The sequence below is a fragment of the Malaclemys terrapin genome, chromosome 1, assembly GCF_027887155.1.
Source record: "Malaclemys terrapin pileata isolate rMalTer1 chromosome 1, rMalTer1.hap1, whole genome shotgun sequence".
Taxonomy (NCBI): Eukaryota; Metazoa; Chordata; order Testudines; family Emydidae; genus Malaclemys; species Malaclemys terrapin.
This window is the reverse complement of record NC_071505.1, coordinates 189,416,196-189,441,190: the sequence shown is the minus strand read 5'-3', so window position 1 is coordinate 189,441,190 and position 24,995 is coordinate 189,416,196. Positions and strand designations below refer to the sequence as shown.

Sequence of the window (24,995 nt, the reverse complement as noted above, 5' to 3'; positions counted from 1 at the left end):
TTCTGTGTCACTGCCCCACAGGACTGAGCTCCCAGCGCATCTGTACGGCCACTGTCCTTCCTTCCCAAGGTTTGGGTTGTGCGTGTTGTAGCCACATCACTGACCCATTGTGATGCAGGCTGGATTCCGCCTGGTGCTGTCAGAGGGGCACGGGCCATGCCACGGCTGCCTGGTGCGGCGGGGGGGGGGGAACAACAGAGTGACTCAGGGTCCCGATGGTGATGATGCTGCAGCTCCGAGGGGAGGGGGAGGGGGAGGGGCAGGGGCTGCTTTCGGGGCTCCCAGCCGGGGAAGGGCCTGGACTGGGCTCGAGCCTCACGCCCGGGTCGGGTTAAGCACAGCGCTGTGCTTCCTTCCTCCCTGCCCAGTCCATTGTGATGCCTCGCTGCGGCTGCTGATTGGGCAGAGGCGCCTGTCAGTCTCCTCGCCTGCCCCTCCTCCTCCCCGGCCGGCCGGGCTGTGGCAGCAGGAAGTGTCTCACGCAGGACGCGGTAGGTTCGGTGCCTGCGTCCCCCTAGGACGGGCCCAGCGCGCGGGGAGGGGGCGAGCGCGCGGGAAAGGCGGGCGAAGCGAGCCCCTCGCGAAGGGAGGCGGAGAGCAACTTGACGGCTGCCGCCTCCCGCTGGGGCAGGGGCTGTTCCTGAGAGAGCGCTCCCTCCCCCCGCCCGTTCTAACCCCCCTCCCCCGGCGCCTGCTCCACGTGTGGCAGGAGACCCCACGCGCTCCACGGGAGCCCCTCCTAACGGCCGCAGGCCAACGGCTCTCTGCGCGCGGGGGTGAGGGTGAAAATCTCTCGTGCTCTCTGCACTGGGGGGCTGGCCCATTTCCCCCCCACACACTCTCGGTGCTGGGGGTAGGGTGACCAGACAGCAAGTGTGGAAAAATCGGGACAGCGATGGGGGCGTAATAGGAGCCTATATAAGAAAAAGACCCCACAATTGGGACTGTCCTTATAAAATCGGGACATCTGGTCACCCTGGGGGGGGCTGCCCCTTCACCTCCTTCCCCCTGCTCCCGGTGCTGGGGAATGGATACTCCCTAAAAGTGGGGGGGAAGGGGCATCGGCACCCAAAATGCGGCCCTGCCCCTCCCCCCAAGCCTATCCCCCCCCACGCCTCTTTGCCCATCTTTCTGCGTCACAGCCCATACCTTGTAGCAGTGTGTCACAGTGGCTGAAAACCTGAAAGTGAAACTCCGTGTAAAACAAGTGATTATAATGGACTAGTTCAAGGATTCTCAAACTCTTTTATAAAATAGGTGTATTTTTAACTGTCTTTAGGGTGATGTTTTATCCTTTTTGAAAGAAATTTTGGTTTTAATTTCCTCCCCCTCCTATCTGTTCTTTCTCATCTGAAAACGAGGAGAGGCAGCACTCCGCAGAGACACCAGAAAGTGCAGAGACCACCTATACTGGATTTTCATTGTACAAACTTTAGGAAATGCAAAAATAAATGAAAAGCATAATAGGTAAACTTTTTCCCATTCCGTGTTTTCATGGGAGACTGTAGCCTTTTGCACTGGATTTCAGATGGAATTCCTGAGTTCTAGTTCCATTTTAGGGCTTGTCTATACTTCAAAATTAATGCCAATTAAGGTAAGGTGTGAATTTAAAGTGCTGTTCCCAACCAACTCCATGTGTGTATGCTCTTATTCCAGAACAAGCGTGCCTTATTCCTATTTAGCATTACCTCCAGTGACTCTCTTGTTCTGCAGTAAGGGCACGTCTACACTGAAAAAGTTACAGTGCTGGCACTTACAGCGCCACTCAGAGAGCGCTGAAGGGAAACTGCTGTTGTGTGTTCACACTGTCAGCTGCCTGCGCAATAGTGTGTTCACACTTGTGACACTTGCAGCAGTATTTGGAGCGGTGCACTCTGGGCAGCTATCCCACAGAACACCTCTTTCTTTTCTGCCACTAACACTTGTGGGAAGGCGGAGGGGGTTACGGGGCATCCTGGGTCCTGTTCCAATGACCCATGATAAATTGCTTCGCATCCCAGCAATCCCTGTGCTTCCGTTTGCATTTGGCACCATCTTTCAACAGTTTGTGTACTGAGCGCCCTACCTCTTCTGGCTGCAGGAATGGATCCTGTTCTGTTGACCAATATGCTGCTCGCTCTGACCAACCCATCACGAGTGGCAATAGAGTTATTCCTTAAATTACAAAGGAAAGAGAAGTGTGATATTGATCTCACCACACATAGTAGCTATGACACAAGATTGCTTGTGGCATTCACGGAGGTGCTGACCACAGTGGAACGCCGCTTTTGGGCTCAGGAAACAAGTACTGGTGGTGGGCTCACATCGTCATGCACGTCTGGGATGATGAGCAGTGGCTGCAGAACTTTCAGATGAGGAAAGCCACATCCATGGGACTGGATGATGAGCTCGCCCCAGCCCGGAGGCGCAAGGACATGAGCACGAGAGCTGTCCTGCCATTAGAGAAGCGCGTGGCAATTGCACTGTGGAAACTGGCTACTCCATACTGCTATTGATCGGTCGCTAATCAGTTCAGAGTGGGAAAGTCTACCGTTGGACTCGTGTTGACGGAAGTGTGCAGGGCCATTAATTGCATCCTGCTCCTAAAGACCGTGACTCTGGGCAACATGCGTGACATTGTGGATGGCTTTGCACAAATGGGCTTCCCTAACTGCGGAGGGGCGATAGATGGCACACATATTCCAATTCTGGCACCAGACCACCTAGCCACCAAGTACATTAATCACAAGGGGTATTTCTCAATGGTTCTCCAGGCGCTTGTGGATCACCGTGGGCATTTCACAGACATTAACGCAGGCTGGTCCGGAAAGGTGCATGACACACGCATCTTTCGGAACACTGGCCTGTTCAGGAAGCTGCAAGCAGGGACTTTCTTCCCAGACCAGAAGATCACTGTAGGGGAAGTCAAAATGTCCATTGTGATCCTGGGAGACCCCGTCTATCCCTTAATGCCGTGGCTTATGAAGCCACGAGGCAACTTGACAGCAGCAAGGAGCAGTTCAACAACAGGCTGAGCAAGTGCAGAATGACCGTTGAGTGTGCTCTTGGCCATTTAAAAGCCCGCTGATGCTGCCTCTATGGGAAGCTGGACCTGGCCAATGACAATATTCCTATGCTTATAGCTGCATGCTGTACGCTCCATAATATTTGTGAAGGGAAGGGTGAAAGCTTCACTCAGGGCTGGATCGCAGAGGCTCAGTGCCTGGAGGCTGAGTTTGAACAGCCAGAGACCAGGGCTATTAGAGGGGCATAGTGCGGGGCCATAAGGATCAGGGATGCCTTGAGGCAGCAATTTGAAGCTGAAAGCCACTAATATTTGTTGCTATGCTCGGGAGTGCAGTGCTTGTAATGCCAAGACAGGGGTTGGCAACCTTTCAGAAGTGGTGTGCCGAATCTTCATTTATTCACTCTAATTTAAGGTTTCGCTTGCCAGTAATACATTTTAATGTTTTTAGAAGGCCTCTTTCTATAAGTCTATAACATATAACTAAACTATTGTTATATGTAAAGTAAATAAAGTTTTTAAAATGTTTAAGAAGCTTCATTTAAAATTAAATTAAAATGCAGAGCTCCCGGGACCGGTGGCCAGGACCCGGTCAGTGTGAGTGCCACTGAAAATCAGCTCGTGTGCCGCCTTTGGCACGCATGCCATAGGTTGCCTACCCCTGTGCTAGGAGGTGATTGGTGCACATGATGCAATAAGTGGGTGTAATATAATTGTATGTTGCTTTGCAGTGCTCTTTTTGCTTTCAATTAATAGAATAAAGATTGTTTTCAAACCAACACATTTCTTTTATTAAAAGACAACAACCGGAGGAGAGAGTCAAACAAAAAAACCCATCAGCAATGAGAGGGATAAGGGTAGGTCCCAGGAGGAGGAGGGGTCCCAGGACAGCTAAAGATTTGTGTATGTCCAGCCTTCTCCTTTGGAGTACAATGCAGCGGGTACTGTACTTCAGCAGGGCCAACTGCAGAGGGATGGGTGTTGAGTGCAGTTGGAGTCCACAGTGCTGGACTGTGAGGAGGGAGGAGTGGAATGCCTCGGGTATAGACTGGAGCCAGGAGGTTGATAAGAGTGTATTGGCGGTGTCTGGGGGGCGCATGGGAAAGAGTTTTGTGACAGCGGCTACAGGGGAGGGAGGGCGTGGAGCTGCTTCATTTGAAGAGCTAGTATCACCTGGAGCGTGTCTGCTTGGTGCTCCGTAACCTTTAAGAGCCGCTCTGTGGCTTCATTCTGGCATGTCGTATTCTCCTTTTGGTCCCTCTTCTCGCTGTCCTGCCACTCCTTCAATTCCTGTTTCTCAGCGGCGGAGTACATCATAACATTATGCAGAAAGTCCTCCTTAGTTCTTCTTGGCCGCTTTCTAATTCTACGCAGCCGTTCAGCTGCTGATAACAAAGAGAGCAGCTGGGCTCCCAAGGTCACCTCTGTGAAGTTTAAATGCAACATTCTACAGAAGCAGTATTGTTTGCAACACAGAGAATACTGATTCAGTGATTTAAAACACAGCCAATACTCTCACACCTCTCACTAACTGGGTGACCCCAAGCAAGCACACATGAGCCACAAGACTTCCAAAATGGTGGGTAGCCGCAGGGGAAGGGTATCACTCTTCCCGGACCCTGCTGTACACTGGGCACATGGCTCTTGGGGAGAGCCAGCACTGTAAGGGGGGCCTGATAATCATTCCTGTCCCCATACTTTCCACAGGATATGATCATTACGGAACATATCTCACTGTTGAGGATGAGCAGGGAATCAAGGGAGGGTCTTCTCCAAGCCTGCAGCTTCCGCCCTGGCCTCTATGTGGCTCGCCTGTGTGCAGCAGTGGTCTCCCACCCCCGTGACAGCACAATAGCGCGGGAAAGTTACTATTAATGGGGCAAAAAACAAAGCACCTCTGCCCAAGAACCTGCAGCAGCGGATTGTCCAGTATCTCCATGAGAGTTTCCTGGAGATCTCTGAGGGAGATTCCCGTGAAGTGAGGGAATCAATCAACAGCCTGTTCTACCGCTCAGACTAGGCATGCGGTGGGAGACAAGCCTGCTTTCTGCAACCCTCCTGACCCCAACAACTCGCTTCAGTGATTCCCAAAATCAGATCCACTTATCGGGTGCCTCCTCTCCTGTTTGTGCTTTGCCAAGCTCTGACAGCTGTGACTGCCTACCCTCCTCCGGGGTAGAAAAGAGCTCCTGGCTGCATGCATCTCTGGCCTCCGAGTCATCCTCTGCCTCTGGGTCCCCCGCCCCCTCCACATCCTCGACCCAGATTTCCTCCTCCTGGCTTGGTCCACTCTTGACTGGCACATGAGCCACTGACGTATCCATAGTGGTCTTCACAGTGGAGGTGGGGTTGCCGCCGAGTATCACGTCCAGCTCTTTGTAGAGCTGGCAGCCTGTGGGTGCAGCACCGGAATGGTGGTTTCCCTCCCGCGCCTTGTGGTAGGCGTTCTGCAGCTTCTTCACTTTGACCCTGCACTGCAATGTGTCCCGGTCATGGCCCCTTTCTGTCATGCATCATGAAATCTGTCCGTAGGTATCATAATTCCTATGGATGGAGAGCAACTGGGACTGGACAGCCTCCCCCCTGCAAATGCTGATGAGGTCCAGCAGCTCAGCATTGCTCCAAGTTGGGGATCGCCTTGTGCGTGGAGCAGGCATGGCCACCTGGAAAGATGCGCTGAGACCACTGCATGCATTACTGAGCAAACAGGAAGGGGACTTTCCAATTTCCAAAGGAATTTATGGGATGAGGATGACGGTTGGTCACCTGAAGGCAGGGCAGTAGAGTTCAAACTGATGACCAGAGAGAATCATAGAATATCAGGGTTGGAAGGGACCTCAGGAGGTCATCTAGTCCAACCCCCTGCCCAAAGCAGGGCTAATCCCCAGACAGATTTTTGCCCCAGATCCCTAAACGGCCCCCTCAAGGATTGAACTCACAACCTTGGGTTTAGCAGGCCAATGCTCAAACCACTGAGCTATCCCTCCCTCCCAAGGTGAGAACAGGCATTGTGAGACACCTCCCGGAGGCCAAACACAGTGCTATAATCGCCACGGTGTCTATACTGGCACTGCAGCACTGTAGCCCCATCACAGAAAGCTCTATGCCTCTCGTTGGGGTGTGTTTTTTAAAGTGCCTGAAAAGTCAAGTTCAAACAAAACTCATGTTTCAGGGCCAGTTCTGGGTATCAGGAATGCACTCTGTAATAAAGAAAATAATATGCATTGGCAGCAGATTGTTTTGCATTTCAACTAGCAGGTCTTCTAAAAAAAACTATTAGATTTGCAAGGGCAAGGAGGCAACAGCTTCCCTGATTTCACTATTTTTGGCCATAATGTTAGTATTAAAAATAGAATCTGATGTGTGTGGATAGTTACTGAAATGCTGAGAGAAGTTTTGTGTGAGCTTTCAGATTTCCCGTGTGAGCTTTCAGATTTCCCAAGTGAGCCAAACATCCCTAATTTGGTGTTCAACTTTTTGAATGTTAAAAAATTTAAATATCTTTTTTTGCAAGTGTAGACTGTATATACATATTTCTATCACCACCAAATTACTTGAGTTCTGACAAGTTTTACTAGGGTTAATGACACATGTTGTTTTGAAATTACAAATCTGCATAGTTACTCATTTTCCTAATACCTCAGGATGAGAAAAATACAGACTACATTTCCACCTAAGTCCTAGGAAAGAGAGAATTTTTGTATTTCACATTGCCCTTTTGACTAAAGAATTTTTTTTAAAGGAAAAAAATTATTTAACCATATGAATCTTCTTAAGAATTGGATGTTGTAGTCATCTGAAAATCTAGCAGGCATTCTTTCAATGAGAGGGTGACCTCTTAGCAAACCAGAACAGAGAGGAAACATTGATCCTTCTTAGTGGGAGGCAGATCAGATTAATAAATTGGGTAAAGTTATTGCTATTTTAAGTTATACTGTGTCTGTAACTCTGACATATCTGTCTCTAAAGCAGTAATTTTGTTTGTATACTGAGTTGTATGCTATTTCCCTTAACATGTCCACTATAGCACAATATCAATAATATTACTTCTCTCTGAAATGTCTGAGTAATATTGGGATCAGGGAGAAAATATCAGGTAGCATTCTTATTTTCTCTTGTTTTTAGAACTATTTTTAAAAATTAATAAATAACCTTTGGGAAGGTAGTTTTCTTTGAAGAAAATGACTGGCTGTAGCTATTAGCTAACTGCTTTGCTTCTAGCGTTCTTGGTGAAAAGATTACTTTAAAATACTAGAAGTTCATGAAAATTAAGCAAATGTGACCTGTTTAGAACGTGACTACTTATTTTATATTTGACAATTACTGAAAGTGTAAATATGATCAGAATGATTACTTTATCTATACATAATTGTGAAACCCCATAGAGTATTTGAGTTTATTTCCTAAATATTCCCCAATATCCTTTCTCTGTGAAAGTAAATATGAAACTAATAAGTTTAGTCAGTTTCACTGATGATATTTACAGTGCTGGGCAATGTGAAACTGACAATCATGTCAATTTCTCTCCTGCTGTTTGGGCAGGATGTGAGGTGCAGTGGAAGGAGGCACTGGAATATTTATGAGGAGGAGTTAAGAAAACTGGGTGAGGAATAGAGTTGTGGTGACCCAGGTCTTGTAGTAACCAGTTGATTGGGAAAAGACTAAAGTAGCAGACACCTGTACAACCAGGAGGCTCTGGACTTGGGGTCCGGTTGAAGATGAATCTCCTTCTCCCTTCCAGGTGTCAGATGGGTATAAGAGGGGCTTCACATTTATCAGGCACTAAACCCATTAACAAGAGGGGGAGCAAGTTCTGGTACCAAAATCTTGGTAAGAATCTCAGTACCCTACTTTTCAGCAGCTTGGGGGTAATTGCTGTGATTCTTACCAGAACAGTAATCATGGAGCTTACTAGTGGGTTCATCTTTAGTACCAACCTATGGCAGGTAGACTTACTCCTCTGACAAGCAGCTGTCTGGTAAATTGTCATGCCCTGACTAATAATAACTGCTGTTACTGCTCAGGAAAGAAGAAAAATATTCATATGCAAACCAATTCCATGAAACCCATTTAAAGTAATCTCAGTATCAGAATGAATTTAAAAGTCTTCCATTTGGGAAAACCTGACATTTTTATAAGGCATTAACATTACTGGAGAGATGTTGGATCATGCACTACAAACCTTTGCTGAAGTTTAATTTAAGTAACAATTATATTATTTCCTAGCTTTCAAATGTAAGCAGGTGAGAGATTATAGCAGGAGATCTGTATTATATGTGCAAAATGCCACTGGCAAAGACATTCTTGCATCATAAATATGAATAATTCATACCACCCACCTAAGATCTATAAATGTATTAACATACAAATGTAAAACCTACAAACCTCAAAGAAAATAAAGCAAATCTGGCAGGGAGAGAAGAATATAGGTTTAACTTTATCTATTGGAGTGTGGGCAAAACTCGGGGGGGGAATTATTGACAGCCACATAACTCTGCCTTTAATCTTTATGTACTGTGTTACGAACAGTTGTGTGGATTCTACAATTGGTATATTTTCATTCTCCTTCTTTTTTGTTGAATGATAGCTATTCTGTTAAGCTCTTGCATGCGATTTCTGGGCAAATATAGTACAAAGGTTTATATCACTAGACTAAATATATTGCAGTCTCTATGTATTGCCTCACTATGTTATTGTTTGTTTCTCAAGCACAACCACTCAGTGATGCTTTCAGTTGTCTGTGGCTTTGTCCTAACCATTCATGCCATAATTCTTAGTCCTCCCCTAAAGATGATCTGGTTGAAAAGTAAATGTATGTGAGTTACTAATGTTGCAGTCCTTTTCATACATGCCTGATGGATCAGCCTAAAGTTCTTCTTTCCTTTCTGTATTTGTGCAGTAGCACAATATATTCTTAATTTTAGCACATACCATGGTGCTAGTTGAAATGTGTTGCAAATTGTATGAATTTACACTGCAGGCTTTGCAAAGTATTTATACAGAAATTGTTCTGTTTCCCAGTATTTCATAGATTAATGAGCTTCACCACAAAGATCCAGTGATAGTTAGGCAATGGTACTTTACACACCACGCTCACCTCAAGGAGAGTGACTAGTGTCTCAGTACTCAGAGTAACTGAGAGAGAATTCAGATATGTACATATTCAAAACCTGCCGTTTTATTAATGTCATCTAGTCATGATTTTTAAAAGATGATCATTTACACCCATCAGCTAATATAGGGGTTCCCAAACTTGGTTCGTGGCTTGTTCAGGGTAAGCCCTGGGGGCCACGAGACACTTTGTTTACCTGAGTGTCCGCAGGTACGGCCGCTCGTAGCTCCCAGTGGACGCAGTTCGCCGTTCCCGACCAATGGGAGCTGCGAGCGGCCGTACCTGCGGACGCTTAGGTAAACAAAGTGTCTTGTGGCCCGCCAGGGGCTTCCCTGAACAAGCCACGAACCAAGTTTGGGAACCCCTGAGCTAATACAATTAAAATAATGTCAAATCTGTTATGTGGTGGAAAAAGTCACATTGCATAGGTTGAATTCTAAAATAATATACAAGTCTACTAAGTGGGGTGGCGTAGTGTTCCCTAATTCGGTTTATTATTATTATATACATGACAATTAAAAGATGTGATGAGTTGGGTTCAGAATAGACCATCCTAACACTGGATAAAATTCAATCAAGACTGGAGCTCAAATATAGCTATTCACAGAAATTGTTGGGTTAAAAAGAAATTTAGGTCACCATAAATAAAATGTCACTCACTCATCCAGCCCACATTAGCAGCTTTGGACAAATTTTCTAAATTCCTGTCACCCCCTTAGCTACTTTAATTAATAATTAGGAAATTATTCCTAGAAAATATCAACATGACTATTGTGGGTAAAATCTGAGATTATTCAACTCAGACAGCTGTTTCTGGGTCCTGATTACATACCAATGGATATGTAATAATGTAAATAATATAAAGATTAGGTATTTACAAGTCATTTTTACTGTGAAGCCTGGATATGAGGGGGCTCTATCTAGACCTTTATCCACATTTGTGGAGTTGACCCAGGAGAAAGGTGGAAAAGGTTTAAATATCCAAGATATATACAATTTTGATTTTAAAAAGATGTGAAGAAAACAACCCAGATGAAAAAAATGGGAGAGGGATTAGGGCAAAGATCTCTATTTGGGAAAGGGGATATACCTCTTCAAATTGCATAGCTCATAATTTTTTTAAAATAAATTACTATAAAGGTGGCGTTTAGCTCCAGTGAAGATCCATCATATTTTTGCTACTAGGGTGGCACTCTGATGGAGTGATTATGGGGAAAGCATAACATACTTGCACATGTAGTGCTTGTCAGGGAATTAGATGGTTTGGGCAGGGAATTATTAGAGATTCATCTTATAACAAAATTCTAGCTTGTTAGAGATCTTTTTTGTTAGCAGCTAGACTCTGTATTGCACATTATTGGAAATGTGACCCATTCTCTTGGGAACAGTAGTATAGAAAAATATGGACAGTCTTCTAATGAAAAAGCTTTCACACCAAGTATGTACACAAGAAAAGTGCCAAAAATGGGATAGGTGTCTAGAAATTTGGTCACCCTTTCTAGTGCACTCAGGAGGGAGGCTTCCCGTCAGCAGGCCAGAATCTTTATTCAGGATCTTTGAATATTAACTGGAGCCTGAATAAGTAACGTATGATGTAGAATATTAACGTTTTATTGTAACTTTACCATAATAAAATGTTTTTTAAAATGTTTCATGTTTCTGCATGTGCCATTCTGTTGTAATTAATGGCTGCAATACCATACACAAAGGAACCTGTAGTTCATGGAGAAAGTGGTAATGAGATGATCAGAGATGGACCAGACCTTCTGATAGGGAGGTCAGTGGAGGAGAGGGAAGGAAACAGGAGGGAGTTGAAAGGAAATGAAGAAATGACAGGAGGAACAATCAGCAACTTAAAGATGGGGTGGAGAAGGAAGCACAGTAGGAGCCAACGTAGAGTTGTGATACAGGGGGGAAGCACAGAGGGATCTAGTGGAAGAGTTGGAAGGAATGTGAGTCTTTTAGAATCTTCTAGGTAAGAGCTGGATCTTGGACTCGTATCCATTAGTGCTGTTTAAAAATTTTTTTTTTGATTTGAGCAATACATTCATTTGGAAGTTATGGTTGACTACCCAGTTGTTCCAGGATTGCTTTAGTGGTTTAAGATGTCACCATAACCATTGATGAGATAATAGTGCTAGATTCAGAATTGCTTGTTTCTTCTATAAAAATCTAAACTACAAGAAGTGCCCTTTATTCATGTGTAGGCTGATACTGAGTATTTGATTTAATTTTCCTTTGACCTTCAATGGAGGATTTTTCTTGATAACACTGGAATTTAAAAACCTCCACAGCAATCTTTCCTGTACTTTGATTAAGATAGTTAATTGTTAATCATAATGTACAGTTAAACAATATTTGTAGATTATTCTGTATAGATTAGGGAAATGATTAACTACAATATTAAAACAGAATTAGATATCAGGAATGCTTGCTGTGAATTGCTAATATGCAATGTAAATCTTGTAAATATTTGAACTCTTAACACCAAAAACAAACAAATAAATAAATAAAGCTAAAACCAGGTATACAAGCCTATACCATATCAAATGTAAGAAATGTGCAAACGGAGGACATGTTATAAAGATTAAAATGTAATAGACTATGAACAATAACATAGTAGTTAAGAAACTTTTATAGTTAGTGATCAGCCAATAAAACGTTTGAGGCCCAATTATTTCACTTTTATTTACAGCTTTCTCTTTAATTAGCCCTGCTTTAGCCTTCTCACTTTTAAGATTCTTCAGTGATGCACCTACCTCCTTGGTCTAGAAGGACTAAATAAAACACCTTTCAAATTTTATTAACACTATTCCTTAGCTGAATCAACAAGTTTATTACCTTCTCTCTCTGGTGTGAGTGCGGTACTCCCCAAGCATCTTTAGTCCCTGAATACAACTGGTATCAGGAATCTAACTTAATAGATGCTCTGATGTAAAGGCCAATTATTATGCGTTTACCAGAACTTCTTAAATCCCCTTGCATCTGTGATATTTCTCTTTTTGTCTACAAGAGTATCTGTAGTGGCTGAAAGATGGTTGTGCCTTTGAAGTGACACTCTCAGGTTAAAAATCATATTTAGTTTTTACCACTTATGTTGTTTTGCTTGCTTTTTTATTTTTGCATTTCTGTCAGCTTGGATGATGAAAATAGAGTATTCAATTTCTAATAATTTTTAAGTTCTCATGCTAGCATAACCCTTCCTTGTTTGGGTTGTAGGTGATAGATTTTTTTTTTTAATTGTGGATATGTTGCTGTTAAACTTAGTTTGTAAAAGCTTGTTCTTACAAAACCAAAATGTTAGCCCAAATTTGATTTGAGAAAAAATGCTTTTATTAAATGGATGCTGTCTTTAACAAACTTGTCAAATATATATATATATATTTTTTTTTAGGAAAAAAATCATGAAATTTCTAAATTGTCTGGCTGTTTTGTTAAATTATTTAGGAGTCAACAGTTAATGAAAAATTCATGCAAGAGTACAGATAAAGAAGAAAAATCTAACCATTAGAGAAATGGCAGGATTCCTAGACAATTTCCGATGGCCAGAGTGTGAGTGTATTGACTGGAGTGAAAGAAGAAATGCAGTTGCTTCAGTGGTTGCAGGTGTACTGGTAAGTATTCAAACTACACAAATGAATCCAGATTTGTCATCTTATTTATTGTGGCATTAATACTTCATTTAGTATAAAACGTTCCTAAATCAAATTTTGTTAAATTGCAGTGCTAACTGCATTCTTAAATCAATATATTTCTTCATATTTTTCAAGTTTGTTTAGGAAAACCTTTGCAGTTCACCTGGATGTGTACATTATGTTTGAATTTGATGTTCCAATACTACTTTTTCTTTTTCCGGTATTGATTTTCTTTTAAAAAGTGTTAAATTGTTGGAAGGTATGTATTCACTTTCAGAGACCTTCATGGCCCTATCCCCACCCTACCTATCAAATCTAATGTAGTATTGAAAGGTAGACTCCTGCCTCTGATCAGCCATGATGCCAGCTGCCATCGCCTACTTGTTGACTTTTCAAACAAGCACCTTCGTGCTTTCTCCCATTTTGCCCCTTACACTTGGGAGAAGCTCCCTATAAACATCCGCAAAACTAACTCATTATCCTCCTCCAAATCTGTCCATAAAACTCTCCTTTGCTGTGAGGCCTACAAAATACTTGACAACGGCTAGACCGTTTGTATGCTGAGAGCACAGCCCATCATACTGACCAGTATTGTTTCCTCGTATTCCCCCTTTGGTCGGTCCGTCTGTCTCCATCTGTTGTCTCTTGTCTTATACTTAGCATCATAAGCTTGTTGGGGCAAGGCCTTGTTTTTTGTTCTGTGTTAGTACGTCATCTAGTACAGAGGTAGGCAACCTATGGCACTTGTGCCAAAGGCAGCACGCGAGCTGATTTTCAGTGGCACTCACGCTGCCCGGATCCTGGGCCACCGGTCCGGGGGGCTCTGCATTTTAATTTAATTGAAGCTTCTTAAACGTTTTAAAAACCTTATTTACTTTACATACAACAATAGTTTAGTTATATATTATAGACTTATAGAAAGAGACCTTCTAAAAACGTTAACATGTATGACTGGCACGCGAAACCTTAAATTAGAGTGACTAAATGAAGACTCGGCACATCACTTCTGAAAGGTTGCCGACCCCTGATCTAGTATAAGAGGGTCCTGGTCCATGATTAGGACTCCTATGTGATATGTGTGGCTAGGTCTACACTACCCGCCTGAATCGGCGGGTAGAAATCGACCTCTTGGGGATCGATTTATCGCGTCCCGTCGGGACGCGACAATCGATCCCCGAATCGATGCTCTGACTCCACCAGCGGAGGTGGGAGTAAGCGCCGTCGACAGGAAGCCGCAGAGGTCGATTTTGCCGCCGTCCTCACAGCGGGTTAAGTCGGCTGCGATACGTCGAATTCAGCTACGCTATTCACGTAGCTGAATTTGCGTATCTTAAATCGACTCCCCCCTGTAGTGTAGATGTAGCCTGTGTGTGTCTGGCATAACAAGGTATGTTACAGCACTTACATTTTACCTGGCTAAATCATGCATATATTGTGAACATATGTTCAAGTTTTTAAGGCAATGAAGGTAATCTAGCCATACCTTTTTCTTTAATTTTAATAGAAGATTTATGGCTAAATCCCAAACACTGCTTTGAAAATGTCAGCAGTAAGTTTTTTTTCCAGCTTTACTGGATTACAGAACATACATGTCAGCAAACTTTTTTAAGAGCGTATTTGTGAAAAGAAGAAATTAAGTTAGCAATATGCATGAAGTGTTAGACAAAGAAAACACGCTGAGAGTTTATCTTCAGACCCCTCCAGTTTCATAATACTGTGTGATGGTCTCATTGTTTCTCTAGTTTTTCACAGGCTGGTGGATAATGATAGATGCTGCAGTAGTTTATCCTAAACCAGAACAAATGAACCACGCATTCCACACCTGTGGAGTGTTTTCCACATTAGCCTTTTTCATGTAAGTATGCTAATGATAATTCTATATTTTAAAAGGTACTTGCTTCCTGTAAATGCATAGATGCATAATTTTACAGAATGGAAAATTTAACCAGCATTCTCTCGCTCGCTCTCTCTCTCTCTCTCTCTCTAGTCTAAATTTGAACCATCAGCATCATTACTTTTCGCTAATCCACCAGTATCTCCTTTGCATAATACACAAAAGAAGGCAAAGTTCTTGGTCTCTGCTTCCTTTTCTCTTGGGTCGTTACACGGTTATTTGTTTCTTCTCTCTGAAGCCTTTAAGTTTTATCTTTAAAAATTATATATATCTTGGCTTAATATAAGGCATCATCTTTTCCTTTTATAACAAGTGCTCATATTCCTATAGAAAAACCTCTGATATATTATGCAATAATAATAACATGAAGCATATTAGGCCAGATTGATCCATGGTGTAGCTAACTATTCCTACAGCTCTTTCTCTGGGTCTAAAACTTATTTTGATGACCATTTTTTTTCAGGGTAGCATCAGAGATGAATTTAGACCATTAGTAGTAGTGAGTAGTTGAGTGATTCATGCTACTGTCTTCATCACAATCATCCCACAAACCTATTTGGTGTGTCTTTAACTTTAAAAAAAAATGCATTTAACTTAAGCCAGGAATATATTACAGATATTTCAATTATTTTTTAAAAAAGGACACTTAAACAAGGCTCAGATGCTTGTTGCCTTGGAGCAGACCTTGCACCTGAGAGGATACTATGGACTTCACTGAAGCTCTGTGTGGGTGTAGAAATCTGCCCTTGTGGATCCAGTTGCAAGATCTGGTCTAAACAAAGAGTTTACAAACTGTGTGACTGGAAGGGAATGACCAGCGTAGTAACTTTCTCTGAATATTTTTCACATCTCTTAAAAACTTTAATTTTGTTTTTAACCTTCATAATTTTCAAATGGCTTTTCTAGTAAAGCTTTAGACTTATAAACTTATGTATTTGAGTTTGTTTTTTGTCCCAGGATAAATGCTGTATCAAATGCACAGGTGAGAGGAGATAGTTACAGCGATGGATGTCTAGGAAGAACAGGTAAATGGTTTATTTAATCAGCATTAAAAGAGCTACATGAAAACAACTGCGGTTTGTAATGAATTTCATGATAACCTCATAGAATTTAGAAAAAATGTTCCTTGCTCATTAACCTCTGAAATTTTTTTTTTTTTTTTTTTTTTTTTTTTTTGCCATTTTTGAGCCTTAGAACATGAATTCTGGATTTCCTACTAAAGATGAGATTCAGGACATACATATAGCTTGAGTAACTAGCATTTATTTGTGCATCCTGCGTGAGCACTGAGGGAGTAAAATCCCAATCCACAACCTGAGATTGGTTGATGAGGCTGCAGCACAGCCACTCTGAATCTTATGCCAGCCTGTGGGTTGGAACAGGGGCTGCTGCCCCTCCATGCTGTGTGGGGAGTTTCTGTGGATCCAATGGCCCTCTCTCCTCTTCCACCCCAAACACTTCCATTAGTGCTAGGCTACTTCAAGCCAGCATAAAGCCCATCTAATTGGCCTTGGAGAGTGTAGAAACTCCCTGGCTTGGTCATTGTGTATCATCTGTTTGCTCAGGGCTTCTACATGGAGGTAGAGCTGCTATGGGACTCCTGTGTACAGGTTTTAATTTCACTTTGTACACGTCTATGCATTTTTTTTTTTACACAGGGCATGATTTTTTAAAACCAATCCAGCCCCCCTCAAACCTTCTATCACCTGTCCATGTACTCACTGACTATTAATATTGGCCTGGAGTGACCCATATATCTGTGCATGGAGGAGATCCTTTGCATATAGCCATTCCTTCTCCCACTTCCACAAGGTACTGTTCTCCCTCCTTCAGAACTTCCAGAGGCTGTTCTGTGTCTGGAGTTCCCATGGGGTGGAGACTGAGTGGGCACGGGACTGTGGCCAGAGGGCTTCACATGATCCCCCTGGAAAAGATAGCACAGCTTAGGGGTTCTGCTATCTTTTCTGTTGGGATTCCTCTCTCACTCCAGGAGTTCCATGGGCTGCAGTGGCTGAGTGGAGTCTCTGGCAACATAGCTCCACTTGGAGATGCAGTGCTAGGAGATGAGGAATGCTGTTGGGGCCAGAGCCATTGTGGAGCCATGGGGCCTGTCCACAGATGGCCCTGGACTCCTGTGAATACCTGAGGGATCCCCAGATTTGGTGACAGACCCTACGACCTATTACATCAGGAGAGGCAAATCCTGCCTTACTTCTCTCCGATGGGATGCTGTGGTAGAAATTCTACAAGGGTATCCTGGTGGAGATTTTTCCCTCCAGAGCCTCCTCCCATGGTCAGGATGGGATGATTTGGGCCACTCTCTTTTATGATACATTATCTCCTACTGATCAGAAGATTATTTTTAATGCTTTTAGTATATTTCTTGCAGGTGCTCGCGTCTGGCTCTTTATTGGTTTCATGTTGATGTTCGGTTCACTTATTGCTTCAATGTGGATCCTTTTTGGAGCATATGTTACACAAAGTAAGGCTCCTTCCTTATTACATTTTAATGGAGGGGAGGGGACATTTCCAAAGTGGCAGTGAAAAAAAGTCTACACATACAGTGCAAAGTGACCTGCTCCAGTTTGTACTGTTGACCTCAATGGCAAATTCTACCTCCATTACACATGTACCTCTTGTGTTGATGTTGTTGTTGAGAGTTTTGCAAGTTCAGAGAATAGAGATCTGGTGAGTAAAGTAAGGAGCCATAGTGCTGCTCAGATTAAGAGAAACTGTAAATGAAATTCTCAACTCTTTCCTGTACTGATTTTAGTGACTTATTTTGAAGAAGAAACTATATATACATGTGTTGCTATCTAGTCTATAGTCTTGATGCTTGAACTTTAGTCTGTCTACTAACATAAAACTCTCTATCCCTGTGGAACTTCGAATGTCTTTTAAGCATACAAAACCAGTATTTACTTTTCAAGTATTCTAGTGAAGCCTCCATTTCTAAGGGTTTTGTGAAACTTTATTAACCAATTCCGTTTTTTACTAATACACTTATGGTCATTACTTAAGTTCACTGACTAGCTCTTATATTTTGCATATGAATAAAACTTTCTCTATCCAATAGAAGGGAAACCCAGAACAGAACAAGTCATGGAATCCTTTGTGGTTCTAACTGCAGACTTTTATAAGAATTTGAACATTTCCATTTATTTGTTGGGACCTTATTTTGTTCTCTTACATGGTCATCCATGTAACATTGAATTGCAATGGCTATGTTCTAATTTACAATCACTTGTGTAAGTACTAGAAGTGACAGTTGCTATCTACCTTTGGTACTTATGTGGCTTCATTACCATAGCCTCTGGATGCTTCACTGTCTTTAATGTTTTATCCTCACAACACCCCTGTGAGATAGGGCAGTGCTGTCTTTCACTGTCCATTCCCCTTCAGAGCAATGTATGCTTGATTTGTGTCAAGATGGTGACTCCATGAATAGTCTCAAATACACTTTTCCAATATGAAGCTACTAAACTTAATATATCTTGCACTTTTATTTTGTAGACACGAATGTGTACCCAGGATTAGCTGTGTTTTTTCAAAATGCATTGATATTTTTTAGGTAAGTTATTTTTCTCTATGCCTAAGTATTTCAAACCATTGCTGGCATCTATCTTATTTTACCCACAGTCATGTTATGAAGCAGGTAACCTACATGTTTTCATGCCAGACTGAAGTCCATTTCTGTTTTACTCATTAAACATGTTTCTCTCTACTCACAGGAATACAAAGCTTGTTTGTTTGCATACAATTAAATGCTGTTAGTAAACAAATGTTAAAGGCAGAAGCTAAAGTTTTTTTAAGAAGCCTAAAGTTGGGCTCCCACATCCATATTTAAGGACTATAATAAGTGGCCTGATTTTTAAGAAGGTTGAGCCACTCCCGTTGACCTTAGTGTAGGCTACTACTCTGTCAGCATCCACAACTAATGTTCACCCTGGCCCATCCCTCACCCTATGGCCCATCCTTACCCCTTCCATACTTGAAAAATGAAATGTGGAGGTCTTTCCTAGTTTTTTTTAAACCTGGTGTCTTCACATTCTAGCTGGTGAAACCCTTCTGACACCTTTGTTAATGAAAACATCTCTAAAATGGGATTCACGTGCCAAATTCTCCTATTCTCAAATATGCAGGTTATGAAAGTCAGTATAAGGTCTCCTCTCTCTCTTCTTCAACAGAGTCTTGCAAACCTAGAACTGGCCCAACTGTAACTGATTACTGAATCTGGGCCATTCAAGTCCTGAATCCTCTTTCCAACCATGGTCAGTACCAGAAGCTTCAGATGAAGGTGTGAGAACCCCACAATAGGCAGATGTGGGGGTAATCTGCCCGCCCCCCCCCCAGATCTCATCCTGGTCTTGAATAGATAATTAGGCTTAAGCCCTGAAGCATGGGGTTTAATATCCCTTCCAAAAGTGCATCATTAATTATGATAACTCTGGCTATTCTTGTTATCAATATGTCCTAGTTCCTTTTTGAATCTTCCTAATTTCTTGGCCTCCTGTGGCAATGAGTTCCAAAGTCTAAGTATATACTATGTGAAAAAGTATTTTATCGGTTTTTAATTTCTCACCTTTTTAATTTCAGTAAAAGCCGCCTTGTATTTGTGTTATGAGACATTGAAAACAGACGTTCCTGATCTAGCCTCTCTAGACCATAGTCATCTTTTTTCTAAAGTCAACAGTCCTAGTCTTTTCATTCTCTCATCATAGGAGGTTTTTTCCCAGGTCCTTGATCATTTTCATTGCCTCTTTCTGAACCTCTCTAATTCTGCAGTAATCTTTTTAAGATAGGATGACCAGTACCGCACCATTGATATTATGTAAATATTATAGTGATTGCTGTATTATTCTCCATCCCATTACTTATACAGCCTAATATCGTGTTTGCTTTTTGGACTTCAGCTGCTCATTGAGCTGTCTACAGTGACACTCAGGTCCCTTTCCTGAGTTAATAGTTAATTTAGAGCCCTATCAAAAGTATGAGTAGTTTAATTTTTTCCATTCAGTGTGCATTACTTTGCATTTGTCAACACTGAATTTCATTTATCATCATATTGCCCATTCATCTGGCTCGTTTCGGTCTTTCTGAAGTTCCTCTCAGTCTTCTCTGGTCCTGTCTAACCTAAATAACTTTTTGTCGTCTTCCTCATTGCTCACCCCTTTCCAGGTCATTGTTAAATGTTGAATAACATGGGACCTAGTACAGAACCTTCAGGCATCTGCTATCGACTTTTTGTCATGTGGAAAACTCACATTTATTCCTATTCTGTTTTCTCTGCCCTAGCCCTGTTTGAGCCATGACAATGCTTGTCGTCCTCTTGTTCCATGAACGTTTAGCTTTTTTTAGTAGCCTCTTGTGCAGGGACCTTGTAAAAGCATATTTGGACACCTAAATAAATTGTCAGCCAGTTCTCCTTTATGACTTGTCTATTGATGTGTTCAGAGAATGCTAAGAGATTGGAGAGGCACTATTTTCCTTTGCAGAAACTGCTGATTAGACTCTATCATATCATGATATTTCACATATTTTGTTCTATTTTTAATTTTCAAGAAGTTTGCCAGTTACACCTGTGAGGTCTACTGCTCTAGAGTTCTGTGGATCACCCCTAGAACCTTTTTTAAAAATTGGTACATTTACTACCCTCCAATCCTCAGAGCTGTGGCTGTTAAAAGAGATTGCATAGTGTTGTTAGCTCAGCCATTTCATAGTAAACACCACCAGAACTCTTGGATATATATCCTCTGAGTCTGGTGAGTTATTGCTTAAGGGGATTAAATCTATGTAAAAGTAGATTTTCAAATTAAAGATGTTAAAGTGGACTGAGCTAAGATTAGCAAAGGGAGTTAAATGTACTGTAGCTAAAGAATTCATATTTTACACTTCGTTTCTTTCATCCCAAATTATAAGTGCAAAACTTGAGTTAAAGTATCCTCTGTTCCTATGTCAAGTGACCTTTTTCCACATTACATGTAAACTGTTTTTTTTACAGTACTCTGATCTACAAATTTGGAAGAACAGAAGAGTTATGGGGATAATATAATCAAAGTTAGCATTAATTCCATACCCTTTATAGTGTATTCAGTATCTAGACATCTTTGTTTTGTTTGTTTTTACATTTTGCCAAATACTCAGATGTTGCATTAAATATTTTTGTTAATGTTCTTTTGCTTTCTCTAAATTGAATGAACTATGAGATTTTCAAAAATGGTTTGACAGTTTTCTGTAATTAGTTCCCTTTTTTCATAGGACAGATTTGTGAATATGTACATTAGATGGCTGTGTATGTATATATCTTAAAGCAAATGTTAAATTTTTTTATTTCTGAAGTCTTTATTTCTGCTCTCATACATGAAGTTGCAACACCATGTAGGATCTGATCTGCAAACCCTCACACATGTGAGACAAACTTCAATGGAACTACTCAAGCAAGGAAGACTTTGCAGGATCAAGCCCACACTGTATCAAATCAACTATTACTTTTATGCACTGGTGGGTTATAGCTGATTTTACAAGCTATGCAGCAATGCCTAGTTGGATACCTCAGAGTAGAAGTGAGTCCTTCAAAGTGTCTCAGCTAAACTTCTGGATAGCTAAGAGGAAAAAATCTTGATTAGATACTGGGCTCAGAGTGAGATTTTAAGAAGAATTTTATATAAAGATTTGAAAAAGTCAAATACAGAATAGCTTTTGAACTATTTTTAAAAGGTGAAGACTTTTTAACAAGGTCCCATAATAAAGGGACAATTTGAGTGACCAGTTTTATTTTTAATCCTGTCATTATTATAGCACAAACACAATTTAATGACATGATTCTTGTAAAATGAAACACTCATGTCTAGTGTTCAGTAACTTATTACCATTACCAATATTTACCATTACATTCAAGAAAAACCTAAATTCATCTCAAACTGATATATTTGAGTATGACGAATACATGAAAGACATTAACTTTTTAAAGTTACATTAATGCAGCTTTTCTTCGGGGATCATTTTGCTGATGAAATATATGTGGCAGGATGACTCTCTCATTTTTATGAAAAAATTGTTCATGTATATTTCTTAAATCTAATGAGCACACACTTAGGAAAGAATTGAGTTGAAATGGTTCCATTATTATTGGAGTCCAGTGTGTTCTAACTGGAGAAGACAAAAAGGGAGAATTTGATGTTTTTATATCTTTATTGGATGACCTTGTACATGTTTTACAGTTTTGGTTACACGTTTGACATCCTTCTCTTATCAGTTCTACCTATATCTAAAACATTTAGCATAAAGTTCATTTAGCATTCTCACTCCCAGCTTTTATAATTTTTTTCATATACCATAACTTTGACAGCATGAAAAATATTCCTCATGTATGGCAACTAATTTTCCTGCTAATTTGATTTCTTCCCATCCCACTCCTTTCTGGGGATCTTTCTAGTGGGCATATTATGAAGCAAATGCCATAGCTGAGTTGTGCCATTGCCTTGACTGTTATTTCCGACCTGCTTTGTCCACCAAACTGCAAGTTCATTCTGAATCGGTTACATTTGATGATGTTAAACTGTGTGAATTGTACATAGCTTATATTTGCTCACTTATAACTTCACTGAAATACAATAAAGGCTTCCGAATGAGACTAATCTTGTTTGTACAGATCTTACATAAAAATTGCCAAACACCATTATTCATTATTTAAAAATGTAGTATCCTGTTTCATGACTGAAAAGTAAGTATGGCAGAGTGACTTTGCACAAGTCAGCCAATATTAAAACAAGTTATTTTCCAGACCTCTTGGCTTCAAGCTTATCAGACTAAGTAGTTGTAGCATGCCAGAACTGAAGCCTTCCAGGAGCTGTGGCTATAGTTGGTGATTTTCTTGCAAAGTGAAAACATCTAGCCTATTAATGCTTTTGTATGGTATCCTTTTAAATTCTTAATTATATTTCATCTGCAAGACAGTGCGGTTAGCTCCACTTATATGCCACTTTGAACATTCTATGTGCATCCTAGCTCGGGGGGCACAGAAGGGAATGTTGCCCTGATCCTGCTGAAGCTCAGGTTCCCACCTGGGGCAGTGCTGTCTTGAATACAGCTGTGACTGCTGCTACCTCCAGGCAGCAACTGGAGCTTAGGAAGAAGGAACACCAGCAATGGAGGGGCCTAAATAAAAGCCAGCTATGTTGTGTAGCTGTTTCTAACTCCACTAATGTTGTCTTGCTTTTAGGTTTAGTCCTCTCCCACCAGTGGGTGATCTCCTTTACTTCTTTCCACACTCCCATATCACAGGAGCAGCCCTGCAGTGGGAGTATCAAGATGAATGCATCCCTCCTTTACATCCATCCTCACTAGGGCTTTTAGCCTCATAATTCTAAGCATTAGAAGACTGGTTTAAAAGGTCACTGGATTAGCTTGTGTTTTGTTTGTTTGGGGTTTTTTTTGCCTTTTTTTTAAGATTGATGAAGAGAGGTAAAGAGTGGTATCCCCCAGGAGTCTGCACTGGCTGGGATGAGTGGTGTTCAACATATTCATAAAGGATCTGGAAAAGGGTAGATACTGAAGTGGCAAAATTACTCAGGATAGTTAGTGCAAAGTATAGCGGGAAGAGTTAGAAAGGGATCTCCCTAAACTTGGTGACTGGGCAACAACAGGGCAGATGAAATTCAATATTGATAAATGCAAAGTAATGCACAGTAGAAGTCATAATCCCAACTACAGTACACATACAAAATGTTGGCTTGGAATTAGCTGTTACCACTCATGAAGGAGATCTTGGAGTCTCTGTGGATAAGTTACAGAGAATCCACCATTTACCCTAGTTTAAGCCTTCAAGTGACGCATGCCGCAGATGGTGAAAACCCGCAGTCATTCTGCCAATTTGAGCCAAGGGAAAATTCCTTCCTGCCCCGAAATATGGTGATCAGTTAAACCCTAAGCATCTGGGCAAGACCGACCAACCCCTGGAAAGAATTCTCTGTAGTAACTCCCCATCTAGTGTCCCATCACTGGCTGTTAGAGATCAGCTACATGCCATTGTAGGCAGTCTCCTCATACCGTCCTCTCCATAAACTTACCAAGTTCAGTCTTGAAGCCATATAATTTTTTTGCTCTCACTGTTCCCCTTGGAAGACTGTTTTTAAAGACAATGCAGGATACACCAGTCAAAACTGGTAGCCCCAGGGCTGACCTACCCTCTGTTTCTGTAACATTTGGTATATGCTTAGAAACTGACTGTTAAGGCTGTACAACCCCCTCCTGTGGGCACAATTCTATCATTATAAAGTACCTTTATACCAGTAACAGAAATAAGCTATCCTGCTATATACATCTTATATTGATAAAATTGTGCCCAGAGGAGGGGGCTGTACTGCTTTAACTGCCAGCTTCTAAACATATACAAAGTACTACAAAAAAAACACGTGCCCATCCCCACGGCTGACTAATGGAGGTAGTCTACAGCTTGATTGAACTGTTTTGACTATAGATTCTACCATATTATAAAAATGGTGTAGACAAGCCCCTCGCAGGGGGAATAGATACCGATCTACCCTTCACTTGAGAGAAGACCAGCAGCTTAATACCATCTACTCCCAGGTACATGCCCACTGATCTGACAGACTGATGTGGCTTTACAGCAGCTTCAGAAAACAATTGGAGAAGTAACTTATTTCAGAGGTGATGGGAGGGTTCCTGTGTGTGAAACGCTTCAAAGTTCTCGGATGAAGTGTGGCACTGTGGAAATGCAGTGTTGTCGAGCTTCAGTACATTTCCTCATTTAATCCGTCACACTTTGACGTGCCCTTTCTCTAGCTTACCAACCTAAACTGTTCTTCTACTCCTTTTCCCCGCTCCCGGTTGCAGGGGAAGGTAGGCAGGCTGCAGAGTAAATCCTGAGAATTACAGAAACATTTGGTAGTAAGGAGGTGGTGCAAAACAGGTTTCACTTGGACAACCCCGTCTACCACCCAAAACCTGGCAGAGCAGTCCCCATGCTTTTAAATAGCTAGTTGTCAGGTATTATCCCCCAAGAAACTAGCCATTAGTTTAATATTTAACATGATTTTAGCATTCTCTCTCTCTTTCAGGTGGCTGTACTATATTTTAATATAAGAGGGAAACTTGTGTACAGATTGGCTGTTCCTTAATACTCCAAGTTCACTGTGGCATGGGCATGGTACTGGACAGCTGTCTGTATCCATTCCTTGTCTTTATACTTAGCTTGTAAGCTCCTCGGGGATGGATTCATCTGTTTTTGTATAGCACATACCTTCATGGGGTCCTGGTCCATGACTGGTGGTTCCAGGGCACTCTGGTAATACAAATAGTGGTTCAGCAAGACTGCTGATAGAAATGAAA

The 24,995-nt window shown here is 41.6% G+C and overlaps 1 protein-coding gene across 1 annotated transcript; it reads left to right on the top strand.

Annotated features, from left to right (window-relative positions):
• The first annotated feature begins 394 nt into the window (after positions 1-394).
• TMEM50B (transmembrane protein 50B) lies at positions 395-22,278 on the top strand. The gene is made up of 7 exons (XM_054048376.1): positions 395-491; positions 12,564-12,730; positions 14,494-14,606; positions 15,603-15,670; positions 17,035-17,127; positions 18,159-18,216; positions 20,647-22,278. Exons 2-7 carry the CDS (start codon positions 12,632-12,634, stop codon positions 20,690-20,692), a joined length of 477 nt encoding a protein of 158 aa, XP_053904351.1. The 5' UTR covers positions 395-491; positions 12,564-12,631; the 3' UTR covers positions 20,693-22,278.
• Positions 22,279-24,995: the final 2,717 nt, after the last annotated feature.

Excerpts from the sequence above, each read along its gene's own strand:
- TMEM50B (XM_054048376.1), top strand. The coding sequence starts at position 12,632 with ATGGCAGGATTCCTAGACAATTTCCGATGGCCAGAGTGTGAGTGTATT. Across the intron at positions 12,731-14,493 it reads CAGTGGTTGCAGGTGTACTG|TTTTTCACAGGCTGGTGGAT; the intron begins GTAAGTATTCAA and ends TTGTTTCTCTAG. Across the intron at positions 18,217-20,646 it reads AATGCATTGATATTTTTTAG|TACTCTGATCTACAAATTTG; the intron begins GTAAGTTATTTT and ends TTTTTTTTACAG.